This window comes from Anomaloglossus baeobatrachus, chromosome 1, assembly GCF_048569485.1.
Source record: "Anomaloglossus baeobatrachus isolate aAnoBae1 chromosome 1, aAnoBae1.hap1, whole genome shotgun sequence".
Lineage (NCBI taxonomy): Eukaryota > Metazoa > Chordata > Amphibia > Anura > Aromobatidae > Anomaloglossus > Anomaloglossus baeobatrachus.
The window spans coordinates 923,294,120-923,318,617 of record NC_134353.1 but is presented as its reverse complement, the minus strand read 5'-3'; the positions used below and the strand labels follow the sequence as shown (position 1 = coordinate 923,318,617).

The 24,498-nt window shown below is 46.0% G+C and overlaps 1 protein-coding gene across 1 annotated transcript in view; it reads left to right on the top strand.

Annotated features, from left to right (window-relative positions):
• Positions 1-22,056, top strand: part of SEC11C (SEC11 homolog C, signal peptidase complex subunit) — a 33,337-nt gene extending 11,281 nt beyond the window's left edge. Inside the window, exons 2-6 of the mRNA XM_075343321.1 lie at positions 3,109-3,218; positions 3,452-3,601; positions 4,472-4,591; positions 20,813-20,870; positions 21,777-22,056. Coding sequence (XP_075199436.1) covers positions 3,109-3,218; positions 3,452-3,601; positions 4,472-4,591; positions 20,813-20,870; positions 21,777-21,830 — 492 coding nt within the window. The 3' untranslated portion in view covers positions 21,831-22,056. The remainder of the gene's footprint in view (positions 1-3,108; positions 3,219-3,451; positions 3,602-4,471; positions 4,592-20,812; positions 20,871-21,776) is intronic.
• The last annotated feature ends 2,442 nt before the right edge of the window (positions 22,057-24,498 follow it).

Genomic DNA, 24,498 nt, shown 5'->3' with positions numbered 1-24,498 from the left:
AAAGTAGGTGGACAGTATGTGACTCGCCCACCCCAGGGCTATTGGACACCCGGTGCCGGGCCAGACTAGTCCGGTGGTGGCGGGGCCTCGACTCCGTGGCCCTGGTGGGTGTCAATTAAATATGGCTGGTGAATAAAGTTTATGGTTGTCGTGACGCCACCTGTGGTTTGCGGCTATTAAGCCGCCGCTGCTGTATGAGGCCTCCGGGGTGATGGAATGGCAGCAATGGTGGTACTGCTCCCCACAGGTGGAGCGGTGCCCCGGGGCACAGTTGGTGCTCGTGAGAGTCTATGGTGTGATGGAAGTCTATGCAGGCGACAATAACTGCGACAACACCAGAGGGTGCAATTCCAAGGTCTTTACTCACACTTCCTGGGCTGCAGCACACTGGTGCCTTTGGGCGGCTGGAACCCACTGTCATGGACCCCCGCCGATCCTGGATAGATCCTGGAATGAAAGCCGGTACCCTTCTCTAAAGTGTCTCTGTCTTCAGCTGTCTTCCTAAGCCTAGCTCTTTTAGTATGAACCTGCTCGGCCTCCACTACAGCCTCCAGGCTGGGAGCTCGCCTGTCGGTTACTTACCCCCTTTCTAGAGGTTCTGCTGTGGGCTGTGGCCCGGGGAGTTTGCAACTTTCCCTGGGCCTCGGTCTTTACTGTTGGAGATGATTTTGCACTCCTCCGGTTTCTAGGGACCGTCCCCTGCTGCAGCTTGATCCCTCCACCGATGTTCCTGTGGAACAGGCCACCACAGCTCTACAGCTATCCGTGGCCCTGGGACCCCTTCTGTTCCCTGCTTGGTGTCACCTGGACCCTCTGAGTCCCAGGTTCTTCACCAGGAAGCGTCACTTTCTTTTCTTAGCTCCTGTCTGACTAGAGCTTTCTTTCTGCTTCTCCTTCTCGCCTGCCTCCCGCAGACCTCCTCCTCCTTCCCCTCTCTCCAACTTCAACTCTCTACACTTGACCTTCCTTTTTCTGTCTGCTCTCTGGTGGCTCCTCCCACCTCCCCAGTTGCTAAGCTGTACCCTATAGGAGCAGGGATGGGTCTTACGGCCCCTCCCAGCATGCAGCATGGGAGGGTTACTGCCACTGTCCCTGGTCCCAGTGTGTACCGAACAATGGGTGTAGTGTAGATTTGCCTGAGTACCGGCGTTCACTCCTTTCCTTACCCAGAATGGGACATCACACCGCTGGATGGGGTGCAATGTTCCTGCGGCGACGGAAGCCTTAGGGGCGCCACATATGTGTAATAGGGTTATCAAACATGGTGTAAAGTGAAACTCAGTTGCCCTTAGCAACCAATCAGATTCCACCTTTCATTTTCCAAAGAGTCTGTGAAGAATGAAAAGTGGAATCTGATTGGTTGCTAAGGGCAACTGAGTTTCACTTTACACCATGTTTGATAACCCTATTAGGCTACTTTCACACATCAGTTTCTTTACATCAGGTACAATCCGGAAAAAAACGGGTAAAACTGATCCGGTACCGCATCTCTTTTATCCCCATAGATTTGCATTGTTACCGGATTGTACCTGATGGCTTTGCGTTGCATCCGTTTTTTTCCGGATGCGGCAAAATTAGTTAAAGCGGCGGCCGGAGGCAACATAGCTTGCAACGTTTTTTTGTCCGGCAAAAAAAACGCATCGCGCTGCATCCGGCTGCTGCGGCGCATTTTTCAATGCATGCCTATGGACGCCGGATGTGGCGCGATGCGGAAAAAAACGCATCCGGCCGCCGCATGCGGTTTTTTCCACTGCACATGCTCAGTAGCGTGCCGCAACCGGAAAAAAACGGACGGGCCGCATGTAAAAACTTGTGCAAAGGATGCAGTGTTTTCGCCGCATCCGTTGCATAGGTTTCACAGCCGGATTGAGCCGCACTGTTCAAACCGGATGTGTGAAAGTAGCCTTACACATACTGTCCACCTACGTTTGGACCACTCTGTATATTATACACCGTACACACCGCAGTGTAAAGCGCAAAATGATGTGCTTTACCAAAAAGCTCTATCTTGGTCTCATCCGTCCACTAGATGCTTTCCCAGAAGGATTTCGGTTACTCATGTACATTTTTACAAACTGCAGTCTAGCTTTTTTTAGGTCTCTGTGTCAGCAGTGGGGTCCTCCTGGGTCTCCTCCATAGTGTTTTATTCAGATGTGGACAGATAGCTCCCACTGACACTGATGCCCCCTGAGCCTGCAGGCCGGCTTAAATTTCTTTTGGAACTATCCACCATCCGAACTATCCTGCGTTGCAAGCATTCATCAAGTTTTTTTCTGCCTGCCACATCCAAGGAGATTAGCTACGTTGCGATGGGTTGTAAACTTTTTGATTTATGTTGCGCACCATGGACAAAGGAACATCAAGATCCCTGGAGATGGACTTGTAACCTTGAGGTTGTTGATATTTTTCAACAATTTGAGTCCACATTTTTTTTTTCTCTGCTGTCTGTTCTCCTGCTCTATGTGGCACGCTTGCACACAATGCAAAGATTGAGTCAACTTCTCCCCTTTTTATCTGGTTTCAGGTGTGATTTTTATATTGCCCACACTTGTTACTTGCAATAAGTGAGTTTAAACGAGCCTCAAATGTTTGAAACAAAGTTCTTTACCCATAATTTTGGACAAGTGACTACAATTTTGTCTGGTCCATTTTTGGGGTTTCGTGTGAAATTCTATCTAATTTGACTTTTTTTTTTTTTTGTTCCAATGCACACAAAGGAAAAAAAAAACCCGTATAAGAAAACATGTAACTGCAATGATTTTCAGGCAAAATCCTTAATTTCCTGGAACAATTTCAAGGGTGCCAACACTTTTGGCCATGACTTTATAGTTGTACCATATACACAGCAGTGCCCGTACATTGTGTGTGTACATTGTAGTACCATACAATACACTTACAGTGCCTAGAAACACCAGGCAAAATAAATGTTGTAAAATAAAGTAAATAAAAAAAGTCTTCAGGAGTTTTTAGAGAGATGATCTTGGCGGAGGATGAAGTCTGCGATCCCGAGCCCTTTCATCACAGATTGGCCGACAATTCTCTTACAGACAAGGACTTTTTTTATGCGAAATCTTTTGTAAATTTTAACTTTTTTTTTTGCTTTTGCAGCTTTACTATCAGGTTTTGAATTTTGCCATGATTGTGTCCTCGGCCCTGATGATATGGAAAGGCCTCATCGTGGTGACGGGAAGTGAGAGCCCCATTGTCGTCGTGTTGAGGTAGGTCCCGGCTTGTTGGTGTGAACTGGGATGTAGAGATATATCCCCTTCAGAGCTGCGCTCAGGCTGAGACAGTTGCAGAGGATGGAAGAACTGACCAAAATGAAGGGACCTCTGTGCCCCAATCCCTACGATTCAGCTCTTCAACATCTTTAGCCAGTCAAGTCACTGGTTCTTCTTCAGTTTTTTATTTGTGCGTTTTGTGGTTTGTGACTCAACTGCTCCTTCCACAGCGGCAGCATGGAGCCGGCCTTCCATCGAGGAGATCTGCTGTTCCTCACCAATTTCCAGGAAGACCCCATCCGGGCAGGAGAGATCGTGGTGTTCAAAGTGGAAGGCAGAGACATCCCAATAGTTCACAGAGTCATCAAAGTTCATGAAAAGTAATGTATTATTTAGGAGACTGTGATTTAGAGCAGAATAGTGAGTGCAGCTCTGGGGTATAATACAGGAGGTAACTCAGGATCAGTACAGGATCAGTAATGTAATGTATGTACACAGTGACTGCACCAGCAGAATAGTGAGTGCAGCTCTGGAGTATAATACAGGATGTGACTCAGGATCCGTACAGGATCAGTAATGTAATGTATGTACACAGTGACTGCACCAGCAGAATAGTGAGTGCAGCTCTGGAGTATAATACAGGATGTAACTCAGGATCAGTACAGGATAAGTAATGTAATGTATGTACACAGTGACTGCACCAGCAGAATAGTGAGTACAGCTCTGGAGTATAATATAGGATGAATTATGTATGTACACAGTGACTGTACTAGCAGAATAGTGAGTGCAGCTCTGGAGTATAATACAGGATGTAACTCAGGATCAGTACAGGATAAGTAATGTAATGTATGTGCACAGTGACTGCACCAGCAGAATAGTGAGTGCAGCTCTGGAGTATAATACAGGAGGTAACTCAGGATCAGTAATGTATGTACACAGGGACTGCACCAGCAGAATAATGAGTGCAGCTCTGGAGTATAATACAGGATGTGACTCAGGATCAGTAATGTAATGTATGTACACAGTGACTGCACCAGCAGAATAATGAGTGCAGCTCTGGAGTATAATACAGGAGGTAACTCAGGATCAGTAATGTAATGTATGTACACAGTGACTGCACCAGCAGAATAGTGAGTGCAGCTCTGGAGTATAATACAGGATGTGACTCAGGATCAGTATAGGATCGGTAATGTCTAGACATGTATCATATGTACTTGTCATAGATTTTATTCTCTATTTTTCATTTTCAGAGAGAACGGAGATATTAAGTTCCTGACTAAGGGAGATAATAATGAAGTGGACGACCGAGGCCTCTATAAGGAAGGACAGAACTGGCTTGAAAAGAAGGATGTAGTGGGCAGAGCACGAGGGTGAGCAGTGCGGCCATATTGCAGGACTCCGTTTTGTGCTGTATGTGGTCACAAGGATGGAGCTATAGACCTCCTCAGACTCCAGAGACGCTGTAGGTGGCCTGGAATCTCTGGTTGTCTGCGGTCCCCTTAGATACTTATGATCTGACTAATAGGGGGCTATATGCTATTATTGGGGTTAATTGAAATCCTTTTACGTGGGTGTGTTCCCTTTAAGAGACTCCCACATGGAGCTGTCGGCAGTTGGAGATAAATCCGTCGGCTGCTGATATCCATCTTTTCATATTCGCTTAGTTTTGGCGCTGTCAGCGTAACAAAAGGTCCTCGCAGCTCTTTTAGCATTCATTGTGGCCGCCATGAAGGTAATTGCCTTCTTGTGTTATTCAGCCTTGCGTGCCGGCATTATGTAAGCGGAGAAATCCTCCTGTGCATGAATAGAAGAAAACATCATTTCAGCTTTAGTGGCTCCTCCGCTGCCAAGCTGAACACTCGGCTCCGCCGGCTCCGCATTCCTCAGGCAACTTTACTTTTATTGCTCCGTAAGTGCCTCTGGTTTCCTTTATAAGGAGGCATTAACTGTTCTGTCTGCTCCTTCAAGACTCCAGCAGTTTGCTTACGGAGAATATTTTTAGGAAAAGGCAAACATTCTGCAAAGTTACAATTATGGCAGATCTGGATGCTGACTTTCACTTTTTTTTTTTTTTTTTTACTGCAACCCCTTCACGACCAAGGACATACCGGTACATCCTAAATCATGAAGAGGGAATCACCGCCGGCTTATACGGTGAGGTGACAGTGAGTCCTGCACATGTCAGCTGATTCGAACAACAGACGTGTGCCTCGCAGGCATAGGTGGATCTGCGATCCACCTATGCCTATTAACCCCATAGATGGTGTTGTTAAAATGTGATAGCACGATTTAAATGACCTTTACCCGCCACCATCTAAGGCCCCGTGACGCGATCAAGGGGAGCCGATGGTTGCTATGGTAGCAACCAGGAGTAAAGGGTGCTTTACACGCTGCGACATCGCTAGCGATCTCGTTAGCGATGTGACACGCCAGATCGCAGATGCGATCAGCCGAGATCGCACATGTGACCAGCGCTATAAAAACGACCTATGTGCGATCTCGGCAGATTGCATATGCGATGTGGCGTGTCACATCGCTAACGAGATCGCTAGCGATGTTGCAGCGTGTAAAGCACCCTTAAGACTATAAAGATCAGCAGTCTGATCACTGATTCATTTCTGCTGATCAGAGATGCACAGCTCTGAGCAGCAGAAAAGCTGCTCTCCTGTGTGAGCCGGCGCTGTGCCGGCTGTAAAGGGAACGACGTCATGATGGCGACAGGAGTAATCACATACCATATGGTAATCACATATGGTATGTGATTACTCCTGTCGCTATCATGATGTCGTTCCTTTTACACCCGACACAGCGCCGACTCACACAGGAGAGCAGCATTTCTGCTGATCAAAGCAGCGGTGGCCTTTACCCGCCACCATCTGAGGCCCCGTGACACGATCACGGGGAGCCGATGGTTGCTATGGTAGCAACCAGGAGTAACACTATACAGATCAGCAGTCTGATCACTGATTCATTTCTGCTGATCAGTGCTGCACAGCTCTGATCAGCAGAAATGCTGCTCTCCTGTGTGAGCTGGCGCTGTGGCGGCTGTAAAGGGAACGACGTCATGATAGCGACAGGAGTAACATACATATGGTATGTGATTACTTCTGTCGCTTCATGACGTCGTTCCTTTTACACCTGGCACAGCGCCTGCTCACACAGGAGCGCAGCATTTCTGCTGATCAGAGCTGTGCAGCTCTGATCAGCAAAAATGAATCAGCGATCAGACTGCTGATCTTTATAGCCTCCTGGGGGGGTAGTAAAAAAAAAAAAAAAGTTTAAAAAAAACCCTAAAAGTTCGCCCCATTGAAAACTAAACGGATAAAAAATATCCACATATTTGGTATCTCCACATTCTGGAATGCCCGATCTATCAAAATATAAAATTAATTAACCTGATCCGGTACACGGAGTGGCGGCAAAAAAAATTCCAAAATTGCATTTTTATTTTTTTTTTCTGGTCATCACAAATTTTGTGCAAAATGCAATAACAGGCGATGAAAACGTAGCATTTGTGCAAAAATTGTAGCGTTACAAACATCAGCTCGAGGCACAGAAAATAAGCCGTCACTGAGCCTCAGATCCTGAAAAGTGAGAATGCCACAGATTGCGGAAAATGGCGCAAAAAGTGAGCGACTTTTTGGACGTACTTTTGAAATTTTTTTAACCCCCTCAGATAAAAGTAACCTTATACATGTTTGGTGTCTACGAACTCGTACCAACCTGAGGCATCATATGGACACATCAGTTTTACCATATAGTGAAAACCGTGAATAAAATATCCCCAAAACAATTGTGCAATCGCTTTTTTTTTTTTTTTTCTCTCTCTTTCGCAATTTTCCCACACTTGACAGAGAAAATAGTTATGGCTCTCGGAAGAAGGAGAGCAAAAAAGAACGGAAAATCGCCCGTGGTTGAAGGGGTTAACTTTTTTGCTCCTTAAACGATTGTTATACCTCTGGCAAATGTTTTAATGTTTTCCAAAGAGACAGTATTGCGTAAAATTTTTGGGAGGTGTGGAAATAAATGCTGTAAAAAGTAAGAATCACTTAAAATAAAATAAAAAAAAATAAAAATGATAAAGTAATATATATATATATATATATATATATATATATATATATATATATATATATATATATATATATATATATATATATATATATATATATATATATATATATATATATATATATATATATATATATATATATATATATATATATATATATATATATATATCCTTATCTTTATCTTTATTTATTTTATCTATTATTTTTTTTGTTGTTAAACAGGTTGACCATTACTTGGACAGCTCCTTCTCATACTCCTTGTTGTCCGCCGTATAAATAACTACGCCTATACTCCCCTCCAGTGCGGCCCTGGTTTCAGAGGCCCACGTGACATTAATATGACACGCGGGCACACGACCACTCCGTCCCGTCTTCCTTCGGATATTTGAGCAGGAAGTCAGTGCTGCACTCACATCCTCCTCAAATGTCCAAAGGGCGGGGGTACAGATGCCGGGCGCTGATTATGACACAAAATCTCCGCGACCAATCAGTGCCTGGCGTCTGTCTCCCTGCCTTCAGACATTTGAGCAGGATGTGAGCACAGCGCTGACTTCCTGCTCAAATGTCGAAAGGCCGGTTGAAGGAACCCAGCATTGACTGGTTCGCGGATCGCGTGTCATAACAATCAGTGTCCGGCGTCTGTCTCCCCACCCTTTGGACATTTGAGCAGGATGTGAGTGCAGCGCTGACTTCCTGCTGAAACGTCCGAAGGCAGGAAGAAGGAATCCGACATTGATCGAGGGGCTCGCATGTCATAACAATGTCACATGGAACGCAACTTCAGACATTGCTGGAACCGCGGCCGCAGTGGAGGGGAGGGGAATATAGGCTTATTTATTTTTTGGGGGGGGCAAACAAGGGAAATGAGAAGGGGTTGTCCAAATAGTGGACAACACCTTTAATTATGCACACAGTTTTTGAAGGAACACGGCAGTGAGGTTGTCGCAAACCTCTTATAGATCTTTAGTTTAGGATGTAATATTCTTACTTAGCAGCATGTTCTCGGACACTTCATTGGGGGACGCACAAACCATGGGAAATATGCTGCCACCTGCAGGCTGACATAGAGAATACATCTTAGAGAAGAAGTCAGCTCCTCTTCAGCAAACTGTTCTGCTGACACTCAGATATTCATCTAAGCTTAGTGTCATGTAGGAGGCAGACACAGGTCTTGAGTTTCAGACCTGGTTTTGCCGACGCGTCTGTTGTTTTTTGTTCTGTAAGGCCGCTGCTTAGTTTCTAGTCCACATCTCTGCAGAGCTCCTTAGTTTTGTCTATTGGCAAAATAGTGCTGCAACAGCAGTGGCTTGGGTAGTAGCCTGAGCGATTGCTATATATCCCCTCTGCATTACTGCTATTAGTTTTTCCTCCTCAGGGACTACTTTAGGATTTCCATAGTTTGTGTCCCCCATGAAGAGGATTTTTTGGTACTCAAATTTTTTTCATAGCTTTCACTTCATTGGGGGACCAGCACCCTCCCTTAATTGGGGGGTCTGGTTTTGTAACAATACCAAACCACCCAATTAAGGGGAGAGTACTGGTCCCCTAATGAAGTGAAAGCTATGAAAAACATTTGAGTACCAAAAATCCTCTTCATGGAGGACACAGAAATCATGGAAATCCTAAAGTAGAAACTCAGTGTTTCCCAAACTCCAGTCCCAACAGGTCATGCTTTCAGGATTTCCTCACCATTGAAAATGTCATGGTATCATTTTCAAGACATCGCCACTATAGAAATCCTGAAAACATGACCCTTGAGGACTGAGTTTCAGAACCACTGCGCTAACTGAGTAGTTGGATGTGAGCAGGCCAGGTGTAGCCTGGAGAAGTATTGTTAGCATCAGCCTCCAGGTGGCAGTGTGCCGCCCCAGCAGCGGATCGAACTGCTCGGATCCAGGGGTAGTGTCCGTTCGTGGCTCGAGGGTCTCCGGACTTGAAGGCTCAGGGGCAACACTCAAATGTAAAGGGGGTATTTACAGGGGATTTGATATAGTTCGTGACGACACCCGTGGTGTGCGGTAACTGGGAGTACTGCCGCTGTCATTGGGAGTACTCTGGGTGATGGAGTGGGGTAGCTAGGTGACGTTGCCCTCCACGGGTAGGGGTATGCCCGGGACTCTGGATGGTGATGCGGGGGACATGATGCAGGGGTCAGTCGGGTACACACTCAGCAATAAAGCAGACTCTGACAACTGGGTAAACCTAGTCTCTGGATACCACTGCCTCTCAAGGGGAGCTTGTCAGGGTCCCGTCCCCTGCAGTGCTGCTCGTGATCTATAACGTGCCTCCTGGCACTAAATTTTGAAGTGTCTGTTGTGGCCGGTAGCTTGGAGCTTTCCGGGCTCCGCTCCCCACTGTGGCTAAGTTGAGCCTGCTCTCAGGGCTCACGCTTGGGATTTCAGTGGGCCGCTTGTTAGGAAAGTCCTATCCCCCTCGTTGCGCTAGTGCCCCGATTCTGGAGCTGGTTGGAACAGTCCATAAAGGCTCCGTTCTCCTCAGGTTAATTGCCGGGTTACATACAGCTTCTCTCCGACCTAGGGTCCGTGTACCCTACCATGCCTTCGGCCCCAGACTTTCGATTAGGCCCAGGCTGCTGACCGTCCCCTTTGACAGGTCCAGGCACCTAGCCTCAATCACCTGCGACTGGGGGTCCAACTCCTTTAGGTCCAAACCACCGCCTGCGACCTATGATTCTCCTCCTCTGGGAGCTTCAACTCCCAGCTTCCTCTTGCTTCGCTCCCCTGGAGCCAACTCCGCACTGGGGAGCTCCTTCTCCCAGCTCCTCACTCACTGGGATCCACTTCTGTTGTACATGTCAGCTCTGCTCTGCACTTCCTCCCTCGCTGACTTCCCCCCTCCCACCACTCTGTCTGACCCCTAGGTAGACTGCCATATTCCTGCTTAAGCAGCTCTCTGGTGTGCCTGACAGGTGTGGTGTAAGGTGTCACTTTGATTTGTGAATGCTGATGGAAGCAACACTGCAGGGTGGAGACCCAGAACCATGGGGGGTTGAATACTGCACGGGGAGGGCAGTTTGTGCAGTACCCTGTGATGACCTGAATAGTCCAGGGGCATCACAGCAGCATATTACCTTTGCTTTTTGTGTCCTACAAGGCTAGGTGAATGGGATTTTATGAAGTGTACCAAAAATCTTTTTTTTTTTCTGGCCACACCTGCCTAAAACTTTTCCACAGTCTGACACTTTGTTAATCACCGCCCAGTTCGTTACCGGCATAGATGCCATGCTTCAGTTCTGCATCAAAAATAAAAGTTCAAGATGTACAAAGTTTATACATAGCGTAAAATGAATCAAAACTGAGGAAACACCAAAAGTCTTCCATATCCAGATGCCGATAAACATAGTCTGAAAGGTGATGCATGATCTGATTAGGTGGGGGGGAGGGGGTGTTAGAATAGCTGTATAACTGCTCAAATTCTCACCCCTTTAGTAAAATAATAGACACTGCCTCCATAACTGAGAAAGTCCAAGTCCGAAGGGCACAAATCATTTCTAATTGCTGAAATTAGGTGATAACCTGAAGAAAGGTTCCTGTGACCCCCTAGAAGCCACTTTCTTCACTTTATCCCCCCATTTTAGCAATTAGAAAGGATTTATGACCTTTGGACTCATTTACTTCCTGGTTCTGTATCTGTGTAGAGGAGGCAGCAAGTGGTTAGACAAAGAGAAAATTAATAGGGATCTGTTCCTCAGCTCAGTGGCTTGGGGGGGGGGGGGGTCACAGGAACCTTTCTTCAGGTTATCACCCCATTTTAGCAATTAGAAAGGATTTATGACCTTTGGACTCATTCATTTACTTCCTGGTTCTGTATCTGTGTAGAGGAGGGAGAGAGTGAGTAAACAAAGGGAAGTTTAACAGGGATCTGTTCCTCAACTCAGTGGCTTCTAGGGGGTCACAGGAACCGGAGTTGAGGAACAGATCCCTATTATTCTTCTCTTTGTCTACTCGCTCGCTGCCTCATCTACACAGATACAGAACCATGAAGTAAATGAGTGAGTCCAAAGGTCATAAATCCTTTCTAATTGCTAAAATGGGGTGATAACCTGAAGAAAGGTTCCTGTGACCCCCTAGAAGCCACTGAGTTGAGGAACAGATCCCTGTTAAACTTCCCTTTTGTTTACTCACTCTCTGCCTCCTCTACACAGATACAGAACCGAGAAGTACAACTTTTCATCCTGTATTTCCCTTTTAAAGTTAACATTCCAAAAATGACCTATTTTTTGCCTCCAGCTTTTATTGTATAGTTTTTATCATCTTACTAAACACATGACTTGCCGGCCCAGTCACAGAGGCACAGAATGTACCAGTAACCTATATGGTGACTGTCGTAGACTCGTGACTGAAACGCGTTAGCATTGCGTTTTTTTGTTTTTTAACCTTTTCAAACATTTAACATCCAGCCTCTGGTTCCGGCTGTTTTATACAGCCAGCACCTGCCATTAAGAGAAGTGTTGGAGTTAGATCTGATTGCAGCTTTTAAATCCCCTAATTGGAGCGATCCGAGTGGTGCGCTGATCTGGGTGTGGTAGTAAGCTGACAGGCACTCGAATGCGAGCCCCTACAGATTGGGCCTTGTGGGGTATTTGGTTCATCCTTGGTGCTTCTTGAATGATCTGATTAACCTTACATGGCCTGTTTCAATCGGACACGTTGCACCCCACCATTGAAAGTATGTCCCTTCATTTTCGGGGTCCAAGCTCCAGAGATTTAAAGGTGGGCTTCTCCTTTCAAGGATTCTTCATCATTTACATATCTGAATGATAAAAACTATGAACACAAAACAAGTGACTCAAGCCTCCCCCATATCCTGCACTTGTGTTGCCTCCATGCCGCAGCAGGCGCCAGGTGATAAATGTCAGCAGATTTTTCTCCGTCTGTCAGGACATGCATATAGCTATCCTCCAACGTGGGGTTTTGTACACAAGGGACCTGCCAAGCCAGAAGCCGCAGCCGGTGATGGACCATCCAGGTCCATGTACCTGTAAATTGATTGTTTTTTTATTTTTTGGCATGTGGACAATTACATTACAGATTAGGTCCCAGTTCCATAGTAATGGGAATGGACGGGTACTCTCCTTTTAGCGGTAGTGTTTATGTGCATGCATATTGTCTTTGGGGTGGAATAAAAAGTAAAAATAAAAACTGTTGGAGGACAATCTGGACTTTAAGTTGCGTGTGGGTCCCAATTCCAATGGTGCCCATGTTCATGCACATTTTGTAGGGTATAGTTACCCCCACCCCAGAGCTGTATGTCTCCCCACCCCTGTGCTGAATGACACCCCCCCCCCCCAGAGCTGTATGTTGCCCCCTACTCCAGTGCTGTATACTCCCATTTCTGTATGTCCCCCTCCCACTGCAGTGCTGTGTACCCCTCCAAAGCTGTATGTCTCCCCACCCCAGTGCTGTATACTCATCAAAACTGTATGTCGCTCAACCCCAGTGCTGAATGTCCCCCCACAAGCTATCTCTATATATGTGTGTGTATATATGTATATATATATATATATATATATATATATATATATATATATATATATATATATATATATATATATATATATATATATATATATATATATATATATATATATATATATAGAGAGAGAGATATACATATATATGTGTGTGTATGTATATATATATATACATACACACACACACACACATATATATGTATCTCTCTCTCTCTATATATATATATATATATATATATATATATATATATATATATATATATATATATATATATATATATATATATATATATATATATATATATATATATATATATATGAGAGATATATATCTATATAGATACACGCACACGCGCGCACGCACACACACATATATCTATATCTCTCTCATATATATATATATATATATATATATATATATATATATATATATATATATATATAGATGAACTTCAATGCCCTGGCACGCAGCATTCAGCAATGAATTATGCGTTCCAAGTGTGGATTTATAGACTGCTAGCCTGAGCACTGTGGTTCCCGGGAAATCGACCTTGTTGACGGCGAGTGGGTCCCCCCCAGTGGTCCAGGGCACTTGCCTGGGTTTGCTGGGTGCTGACTCCAGCCATGGTCCTTTGCTCTCACGGAAAATAGGTCACCACTATGAGATATCTTCCAGTTACCCTTCTTGAATGAGGACATATGCATGCTCGGCTGAAGTGAGTGTGCATATGCTGAGGGAAGCCATTAGGAATTTCTGTTTTGCCTGATGAGCGTTTTGTAAGTGCTTGGTCACTTTTACATTATATTCTTGAGGGGGGGGTGGATGTTTTGGACTCGTGGATTGTCTGCACCAGAAAATAGCAAATATTTCCCAATGCCCAACTATCCATGAGAAGGCTTTACCGTATAGAGTACATGTCTGAAATGTAATTCCTCCTTGGACGCTTCCCCCGTATTTCTTCTATCCTCTACTTTGGATGTCTGGACTACGAAGCACAACTGTTGCCAAGGAAGGATTTTTTTTTTTCTTTTTCTAAATCTCGCTCTTTTAATGAAGACGGCAAAAGAAATAACAGCCCGGTCTCCAGCGACTGTATAAATCACGGCTGAGCAAACAACTTTTAGAGCTTGGGAAAGGACAATTTTGTGCACGCAGAGAATCCAGAGTAAATTACTGAGAAGACGGCGGGAAGGACCCGAGAGAGCACACCAGCCGCTCTTCTCTCAAGAACCCGGTGAAAGTCTTTACATGTTGCACCCGGAGCGGCGCGGACGAGCGACCGCATGATCTAAACAGACAGAACTGTGTAATTCTCCGCCGTCACCAGAGAGCCCGGCCTACCGGAGAACGCCAGACACAATTTTGTCACAAGTCTCTGCAGGACGTAGATAATTCATAGCGGATTATCCCAAGAATCAAAGCCAGATTTAATTTTTGCACTTTCAATTTTTCTCTCCTCCTCTTGCAAGAGCCGTAACTTTTCAATTCTGCCGTCGTTTTTTGGGTTTAGGACGAGCGATTTATTTGGTGCGTCATTGTCCAATTTATATGTCATGTCTGTGGCCAAGGAAAATCGATTTGGAGGTTTCTTATACTATTGGGCTGGTACCTAGAGGAAAGTTCACAGTTAGTGTTGAGCGGACCTGGACTTGAAAAATCCGGATCCGCGCCGTTTCAGCGGTAGATCCGGGTTCGACCCGGACGCGGGATTCCGGGTGCACGATCCTGAATCGTTTTTTTGGTTTTTTTTCTCTGTCTCTCTCTCTTTCCGGATTCCGCTCCTCATTTACATATATTGGCCCAGATTCCGGATCGGATCTCGGACTTCCTTGTCAACCCGCCACTGATCCGCCGGACCCGGATTATTGGCAATCCGCTCAACTCTATTCACAGTATGTGATCCCAGGGGAGGGGCCTACAGGAGCTTTTCTTCATCTTATCACCCTCTTACAAATAACATGAACAGGTGTTTTCTGGTATCTAGGTTTTTTTTGTTTTCAATAATAATAGTTTTGATCTTACGTCAGTATTTTTCAATTAAAAGATGCACTCTTCCTAACAAAAATTTGGGAGAAAAATGAGGGGTGTGTCTTCTAATCCGAATGTAGTTTACCAGGAGGTGGTGTAGAGGGGTAACAGGAGGCAGGTGCGATGCTGCGAGCGCTGTGCTGCTGACTGTGAAGCAGGACCCATCCTGAAAATGTTGGCGTTGCAGGCTTCAAATACTGGCGCCCGGAGTCGGCGCATGCGCAGATGGAGCTCTCAGCTCAAGATCTCATCTGCGCATGCGCAGCCTCCGGCCCGTTGATCTCCCAGCAGCAGACTTAAGGAAAATGGCGCCCAGAGGAGGCGTGTGCGCAAATGAGATCTTGGCTTGTCATTGAGCTGATAGCTCCAGGCGCAATTTCTTTGAAGCCCGCACCTCAGACAGTTTCTGGATGTTGTTGACCTCACAGCAAGGATCTGTGACACCCACAGCATCGCCCACATCATTACCCTCCTCCTCCCTCCCCGGTAAAACAAGAATGCCGCGGAGACACCATCACATGTTTCTCAACGCTGGCAGGAAACTAGCCAGGTGTTTCACCGGGAAGGAACAACCACGGGAAGGGCAGCCTCCAGTCAAGGAGACCGCCTATGCCAAACATGGTATCCATCCACAGACAGCTGTTTCGGGGTATTTGGCCCACATCAGTGTGGAGGAGGAAACTGGCTAGTAGAAGACTTCATAGGTAAGGATGGTTGACCTCGGCGTTGAGAAACACGTGATGGTGTCTCTGCGGTGTTGGATATTGATCTCTCCGAGGTCAACCAACCTTACCTATGTGGCCTTTCTCCGGTAAGACACCACCAGATTGTAAATTTGGGTTGCGTCTTATAAACCGAAAATACGGTGTATATGCGAATATGTGAACAAGCACATAAACATATATATAAGTAACCTATATGAACTAGGCACATCTGAAACTTTATGTATGTTAAAAAACAAAAAAAGGTACTTTAATGCAAAATTGCATGAAGGTACCCAGGAGCGTAAGATGTGCGGGTGGAAAGAAGCAAATAATTTTGAGGAAGAAAAATAAGGAGATTGATGAATAGGAGGAAGCAGAATCTGAAGGAAATTAGAATAGGGAAGCGGAGAAAAATTTAGAGAAGTGAGGTGATAGGCCTGTGCAAAGATATTTGTTTTGATAGCATACTTGAAAATGTAGGGGTTAGGCATTAGTCGGACCGTCTTGGGGAGTGCATTCCAGAAAACCGGCGCAGCACGAGAGAAGTCTTGCAGACGGAAGTGGGAGGTTTTTAGTCTTTGATTAGTTTCAGAATCCAAGGCATACATATGTTTCTTTTAATAATCAAAAATTTTGCCTCTGTTTTTTTTTTTGTTTTTTTTTTAACACCAATCTGTATGTTCTGTTTGTAGATTTTTTTTTTCCCCCCTTCTATGTACTGTACAAGGTAATGCGGGGGATCTTGCCTAAGATTTTGTGACACTAAGTTAACAGCAGTTCAGAGTTTTTTTGTTTACAGCAGTCACTCAGAAAACGGTTCTCTCTCATTGACATCTATGGGAGAGTGTTGTGGGCATGCTGTGTGCAAAGGTCACTGTGCAGGGAGGGGGAGAAGGTGAACTGTAACAATCACCTAGGGTCATTGTGGATTCTCTGCTTTTAGCTTTACAATAGTCTGTATTTTTATATATATAATATATATATATATATATATATATATATATATAATGTGTATATATATATATATATATATATATGTATATGTGTATATATATATATATATATATATATATATATATATGTGTGTGTATATATATATATATATATATATATATATATGTATATGTATGTATATGTGTATATATGTATGTATATGTATATATATATAATGTTGTTGTTGTGTGTAGTTACCAAGTGTTTGTGTAGGGCGCTGTACACGTTCTGGGTGTGGCGGGGGGTGAGAGCGGTGTTGTATGTGTGTTGCGTTGTTTGTGGAGCGCTGTGTGTCTGTAGCGTTGTGTGTGTTGCGCGGTTTGTGTGGGTGTGGTGTGTTTTGGGGGGAGGTATGTTTTGTGCAATGTGTGTGTTGTGCGGTATGTGCGTATATTTATGTATGCCGCGGTGTTTGTGTGTTGGGTGTTGTGTGTGTGCAGCGTTGTCTGTGTGTGTGGGTGTCTGTGTATGGCGGTGTTTGTGGTTCCCAGTGTGTGTGTGTGGTGTGTTGTGTGTGTGTGTGTGTGTGTGTGTTGGGGGAGGTGTGCACCTCCCATCGTGCTCCATCCCCCATGCTGCGCACCCCCCATCGTGCTCCATCCCCCATGCTGCGCACTCCCCATCGTTCTCCATCCCCCATGCTGCGCACTCCCCATCATGCTCCATCCCCCATGCTGTGCACTCCCCATCGTGCTACATCCCCCATGCTGTGCACTCCCCATCGTGCTACATCCCCCATGCTGCGCACTCCCCATCGTGCTACATCCCCCATGCTGCACACCCCCCATCGTGCTCCATCCGCCATGCTGCACACCCCCCATCGTGCTCCATCCGCCATGCTGCGCACTCCCCATCGTGCTCCATCCGCCATGCTGCGCACTCCCCATCGTGCTACATCCCCCATGCTGCGCACTCCCCATTGTGCTACATCCCCCATGCTGCGCACCCCCCATTGTGCTACATCCCCCATGCTGCACACCCCCCATCGTGCTACATCCCCCATGCTGCGCACTCCCCATCGTGCTACATCCCCCATGCTGCGCACTCGCCATTGTGCTACATCCCCCATGCTGCGCACTCCCCATCGTGCTACATCCCCCATGCTGCGCACTCCCCATCGTGCTACATCCCCCATGCTGCGCACTCCCCATCGTGCTACATCCCCCATGCTGCGCACCCCCCATCGTGCTCCAACCGCCATGCTGCGCACTCCCCATCGTGCTACATCCCCCATGCTGCGCACTCCCCATCGTGCTACATCCCCCATGCTGCGCACTCCCCATCGTGCTACATCCCCCATGCTGCGCACTCCCCATCGTGCTACATCCCCCATGCTACGCACTCCCCATCGTGCTACATCCCCCATGCTGCGCACTCCCCATCGTGCTACATCCCCCATGCTGCGCACTCCCCATCGTGCTACATCCCCCATGCTGCGCACTCCCCATCGTGCTACATCCCCCATGCTGCGCACCCCCCATCGTGCTACATCCCCCATGCTGCGCACCCCCCATCGTGCTACATCCCCCATGCTATAATAGTTCTCCTATTATACTCAGAGAGGAGTATAATAGGAGGACTGTAATAGGAGGAGTAGTCCTGGGGGAAGAGGAGTATAATGCCGGCTCCCTGCACATGTTTACCGGGAGCCGGTGTACGCTGGTAACTATGATACACATCGGGTAACTAAGGGACCTTAGTTACCCGATGTGTATAATGGTTACCAGCGTTCACGGGCTCCGTCAAGATCCCAGCATCGCAAGGTTATGTCTAGCGCTGCTGGGATCGTGACGGAGCCGGTGTACACTGGTAACTATGATACACATCGGGTAACCAAGGGACCTTAGTTACCCGATGTGTATAATGGTTACCAGCGTTCACCGGCTCCGTCACGATCCCAGCAGCGCAAGTTTATGTCTGGCGAGGCGTGCGGAGGGCCGGGGTGAGCAGCCAATCCATGCGGAGGGCGGGGCCGAGGCGAGCGACCAATCCGTGGGGGGGCGGAGCCGAGGCGAGGCGAGCAGCCAATCCGTGCGGGGCCATGGCGAGCCCAGCGGCCAATCAGCTTTGTGTCACCGTAAGGACACAATTTTGGAGCAAGACAGACAGACAGAATAAGGCAATTATATATATATATATATATATAGATACATGCAGTATATATATATATATATATATATATATATATAATATATACTGCATGTATGTATATATGTATGTGTGTATGTATATATGTATGTGTGTATGTATATATGTACGTGTGTATGTGTGTATATATATGTGTGTATATATATATATATATATATATATATATATATATATATATATATATATATATATATATATACTGTATGTATGTATATATACTGTTATACTGTATGTATGTATGTGTGTGTGTGTGTATATATGTATGTATGTGTATATATATATAATATATGTATATATACTGTATGTATGTGTGTGTAATGTATATATGTGTATATATATATATATATATATATATATATATATATATATATATATATATTATATATATACTATATAGATATAAGGTATATATTTAATATATGTGTATGTACTCTACAGATCAAAAGTTTAGGGTCACTTAGATACTTAGATATTTCCTTATTTTGTTTTTTTAAAGAAAAGCACATTTTTATTTTCAATGAAGCTAACATTAAATTAAACAGAAATCCCCTCTATACATTGTTAATATGGTAAATGACTATTCTAGCTGTCTGGTTTTTAATGCAATATCTACATAGGTGTATAGAGGCCCATTACCAACAACCTCGACTAAAGTGTGCTAATGGTACATTGTGTTTGCTAACTGTGTTAGAAGGCTAATTAATGTTTAGAAATCCCTTGAAAACCCTTGTGCAAGTATGTTAGCACAACTGAAAACAGTTTTGCTGATTAGAGAAGCTATAAAACTTCCTTTGAGCTAGTTGAGAATCTGGAGCATTACATTTGTTGGTTGCATTAAACCCTCAAAATGGCCAGAGAAAGAAAACTTTAATGTGAAACTCGACAGTCTATTGTTGTTCTTAGACATGAAGGATGTTCCATGCGAGAAATTGACAAGAAACTGAAGATTTCCTACAACGGTGTGTACTACTCCCTTCAGAGGAGAGCACAAACAGGCTCTAACCAGAGTAGAAAGATAAGTGGAGGCCGCGCTGCACAACTGAGCAACAAGACAAGGACATTAGAGTCTCTAGTGTGAGATATTGACGCCTCACAGGTCCTCAACTGGCTGCTTTAAATAGTACCCGCAAAATGCCAGTGTCAGTGTATACAGTGAAGAGGCGACTCCGGGATGCCGGCCTTCAGGGCAGAGGGGCAAAGAAAAAGCCATATCTGAGACTGGCTAATAAAAGGAAAAGATTAATATGGGCAAAAGAACACAGACATTGGACAGAGGAAGATTGGAACAAAGTGTTATGGACAGACGAATCGACGTTTAAGGTTTTTGGATCACACAGAAGAACATTTGTGAGATGCAGAACTACTGAAAAGATGCTGGAAGAGTGCCTGACGCCATCTGTCAAGCATGGTGGAGGCAATGTGACGGTCTAGGGTTGCTTTGGTGCTGGTAAAGTGGGAAATTTGTACAATGTAAAAGGGATTTTGAATAAGGAAGGCTATCACTCCATTTTGCAGCGCCATGCCATACCCTGTGGACAGCGCTTGATTGGAGCCAATTTCATCCTACAACAGGACAATGACCCAAAGCCACCTCCAAATTATGCATGAACTATTTAGGGAAGAAGCAGCAGCTGGTATTCTATCTGTAATGGAGTGGCCGCCCCGTCACCAGATCTCAACCCTATAGAGCTGTTGTGGGAGCAGCTTGACCGTATGGTAACAAAAAGTGCCCATCAAGCCTATCCAACCTGTGGAGGGGGGGAAGCATGGGGGGGGAAATATCTCCAGATTACCTCCGCAAATTAACAGCTAGAATGCCAAAGGTCTGCAAAGCTGTAATTGCTGCAAATGAGCATTCTGTGCCGAAAGCAAAGTGTGAAGGAGAAGATTATTATTTCATGTAACAATCATAATTTGTAACCTCGTCAATGTCTGGACGATATTCTCTATTCATTATGCAACTCATCTGATAAATAAAAGTAGGATTTTTTTTTTTTTTTTTATAGAAAAGACATTGTCTGGGTGACCCCAAACTTTTGAACAGTAGTGTATATATGAAAGAGAGAGATACAAAGTCAAATGTGTAAATAATAAACCATGCATACCAAAAGAACTCGATTAATTCTATTCTTTTGCCTTTTTATTTTTAGGTTTTTACCGTATGTCGGAATGGTAACGATTGTGATGAATGATTATCCAAAATTTAAGGTATCTAAATATCAGCCAGTTATTTCACCATTTTTAGTCACTATGCCAACATTGTTTTGTGTGATATATACTGTATAATCTCCTCCAAGCTGATTTCTGTTCCAGATGTCTGGATTTTCTTTACCTGCTTGTGCCGTGCATGCTCCTACTCCTGGCACTGCCTTTTGCCTTTCCTGTGCCTTCTCCCGTCGCCTCTCCTGTGCCTTCTCCCGTCGCCTCTCCTGTGCCTTCTCCCGTCGCCTCTCCTGTGCCTTCTCCCGTCGCCTCTCCTGTGCCTTCTCCCGTCGCCTCTCCTGTGCCTTCTCCCGTCGCCTCTCCTGTGCCTTCTCCCGTCGCCTCTCCTGTGCCTTCTCCCGTCGCCTCTCCTGTGCCTTCTCCCGTCGCCTCTCCTGTGCCTTCTCCCGTCGCCTCTCCTGTGCCTTCTCCCGTCGCCTCTCCTGTGCCTTCTCCCGTCGCCTCTCCTGTGCCTTCTCCCGTCGCCTCTCCCGGGCCTTCTCCCGTCGCCTCTCCCGGGCCTTCTCCCGTCGCCTCTCCCGGGCCTTCTCCCGTCGCCTCTCCCGGGCCTTCTCCCGTCGCCTCTCCCGGGCCTTCTCCCGTCGCCTCTCCCGGGCCTTCTCCCGTCGCCTCTCCCGGGCCTTCTCCCGTCGCCTCTCCCGGGCCTTCTCCCGTCGCCTCTCCCGGGCCTTCTCCCGTCGCCTCTCCCGGGCCTTCTCCCGTCGCCTCTCCCGGGCCTTCTCCCGTCGCCTCTCCCGTCGCCTCTCCCGGGCCTTCTCCCGTCGCCTCTCCCGGGCCTTCTCCCGTCGCCTCTCCCGGGCCTTCTCCTTCATCTATGTCTCCCAGTTTTCTGTACTAACCTCCTCCTCCTATTATCACTTCTGACTTTACCTCTCCATTGTTTATTTACAGTACGCGGTTTTGGCCATTATGGGAGCTTTTGTACTTTTAAAACGGGAATCTTAAGCCGAGTGGAAGAAGATTGAGAAGAGGAGGAAGGAGCCTGTTTCATTCATTTTTATTTTGCCGTCATGAACAGTCATCGACCGTTACAAATTAATACCCTCCAACGATTCGCCTGTCCATTTATGTATTTATTTAATTTGTTGGTCCCTTCAAGTTATATGTCAAATTTTATGATGCAATGCATATTTTATAAAAATTTGACCCAATAAAATGGACTCAAAATTTATATCTGTGTTTTTTTGTATCTTGCATCATCATTCCCACCCACACCACAAGCAACGACCATCTCTAAGGTCCTCCATACACTGTACAAGCAAGTCAGTGGAGTGCACTGATTTTGGTGGTACCAGACGACTCTTTGATGTTTATTGGGGACTCGGGACTCCCCATCCCCGACAGCTTCTGTTGGAGAGGTGAAGGATCGGAATTCAACGCCCAATCTCCTGTTCTTAGTGTTGCAGCGCCTTTCTCCTCTCTCCTCACTGATATTTCCCTCTAAAGTGGGCTTTACACGCAGTGGGATCGCTAGCGATGTCGCTCGTGAAAGCACCCGCCCCCGTCATTTGTGCGTCACGGGCAAATCGCTGCCCGTGGCGCACAATATTGCTGTTACCCGTCACACGCACTTGCATTCCTAGCGACGTCGTTGTGGGCGGCGAACAAGCTCTTTTTTTTAAGGGGAGGTTCGTTCGCCGTCACAGCGACGTCACACAGCGGCCGACCAGTAGGGGCGGAGACCAGCCGCATAAACGACACGCCCACCTCGTTTCCGGAGGACGCAGGTACGCTGTTAGTCATTCCTGGGGTGTCACACGTAGCGATGTGTGCTGCCTCAGGAACGACAAACATCCTGCGTCCTGAAGCAGCAACGATATTTTGGAAATGAACGACGTGTCAACGATCAGCGATAAGGTGAGTATTTTTGATCGTTAGCGGTCGCTCGTATGTGTCACACACAACAACGTCGCTAACGACGCCGGATGTGCGTCACAAATTACGTGACTCCAATGACATTTCGTTAGCAATGTCGCTGCGTGTAACCAGGGCTGTGGAGTCGGTAAGCCAAACCTTCGACTCCGACTCCGACTCCTCAAATTCTCTTGCACCGACTCCGACTCCGGCTCCGACTCCGACTCCGGCTCCGACTCCGACTCCTACATATATTGCTTAGTTAGGTGAAAAATTTATTGTAGTACATGAATATGTGTATGTGAACATCAGACATTTAATAATTTTTATGATACGATAATCAAGATATTTGGATAGAACATAAAATATATTTATTGGAATACAACTTTAGAACACAAAAAACTGTAATAAATTGTAAATATGTAATACACTATGTAATATACAGTAGATTACATATATATCTTGTGTGTGTATATACACTGTGTGTATATATATATATATATATATATATATATATATATATATATTACATATTTACAATTTATTAGTTTTTTGTGTTCTAAAGTTGTATTCCAATAAATATTTTATGTTCTATCCAAATATCTTGATTATTGTATCATAAAAACAATTAAATGTCTGATGTTCACATTGTACTACAATAAATTTTTCACTTAAATATAAGCATTATACTAAATGTTATTATTTAGTAAAATATTCAGCACATTCTGCATTGCACTCCTGTCCCCAATTTATTATATATTTCTTCAGCGCTCTATTGGGAGACCCAGACGATTGGGGTATAGCTACTGCCCTCTGGAGGCCACACAAAGCACTACATTAAAAGTGCAAGGCCCCTCCCCCTCTGGCTATAACCCCCCCGTGGTATCACGGGTTCTCCAGTTTTAGCTTTGTGTGCGAAGGAGGTCAGACATTCCATGCATGGCTCCACAGATTTTAGTCAGCAGTAGCTGCTGACTATTTCGGATGGAAGAAAAGAGGACACATATAGTGTCCCCAGCATGCTCCCTTCTCACCCCTGGATGGTGTTGTAAGGTTGAGGTACCTATTGCTGGTACAGAGGCTGGAGCCCCACATGCTGTTTTCCTTCCACATCCCCTGGTAGGGCTCTGTGGAAGTGGGATCCTGCCGGCCTCTCAGCTCTGACGCCGGGCTCCATCCACAGACCCATTAGAACCTGATGGAGACGGAGCAGGAGTACGATCAGGGACAGGCCCTGCATCATACAGGTACTCTGTGTCCCCGGCAGGCACAGACACACTCCGGGCTGGCTGGGTGTTGTAGTGCGCCGGGGACCGCAACGTTGGAGTTAGTGTCCCTACAGATTACTGGGGGATTTTTTGTGTATGGGAACGCAGCGCCGACCCCCTCTGGACCGGGCGGCGCTGCTGTGACTTGTGGTGCGCCGGGGATCCGCCGTCCGCGCTTTTACGGCGGCGGCGGTTATAAATTGAGTCCCCGGCTTTTTGGGCCTAGGACGCCGGCAGCTCCGATTCGTTCCCGCCCCCACCCTGTCATTCAGGGTAGGGGAGAGACGCTGTTCGCTAGCAGCGACGAGGGCTGGAGCCTGATTTACATGCTCCAGCCCTCACACTAGGCACAGAGGGAAGCAGGCTTCCCGCTCTTAGCCAGGAACGCCCAGGGCCCGCCCCCCTTCTCTCTCAGGACGCCGGCAGCCATTACATGCAGTCTGGCTGGAGGAAGGACGCAAGGCTCTGGGAGACCTGGACTAGGGGCTATC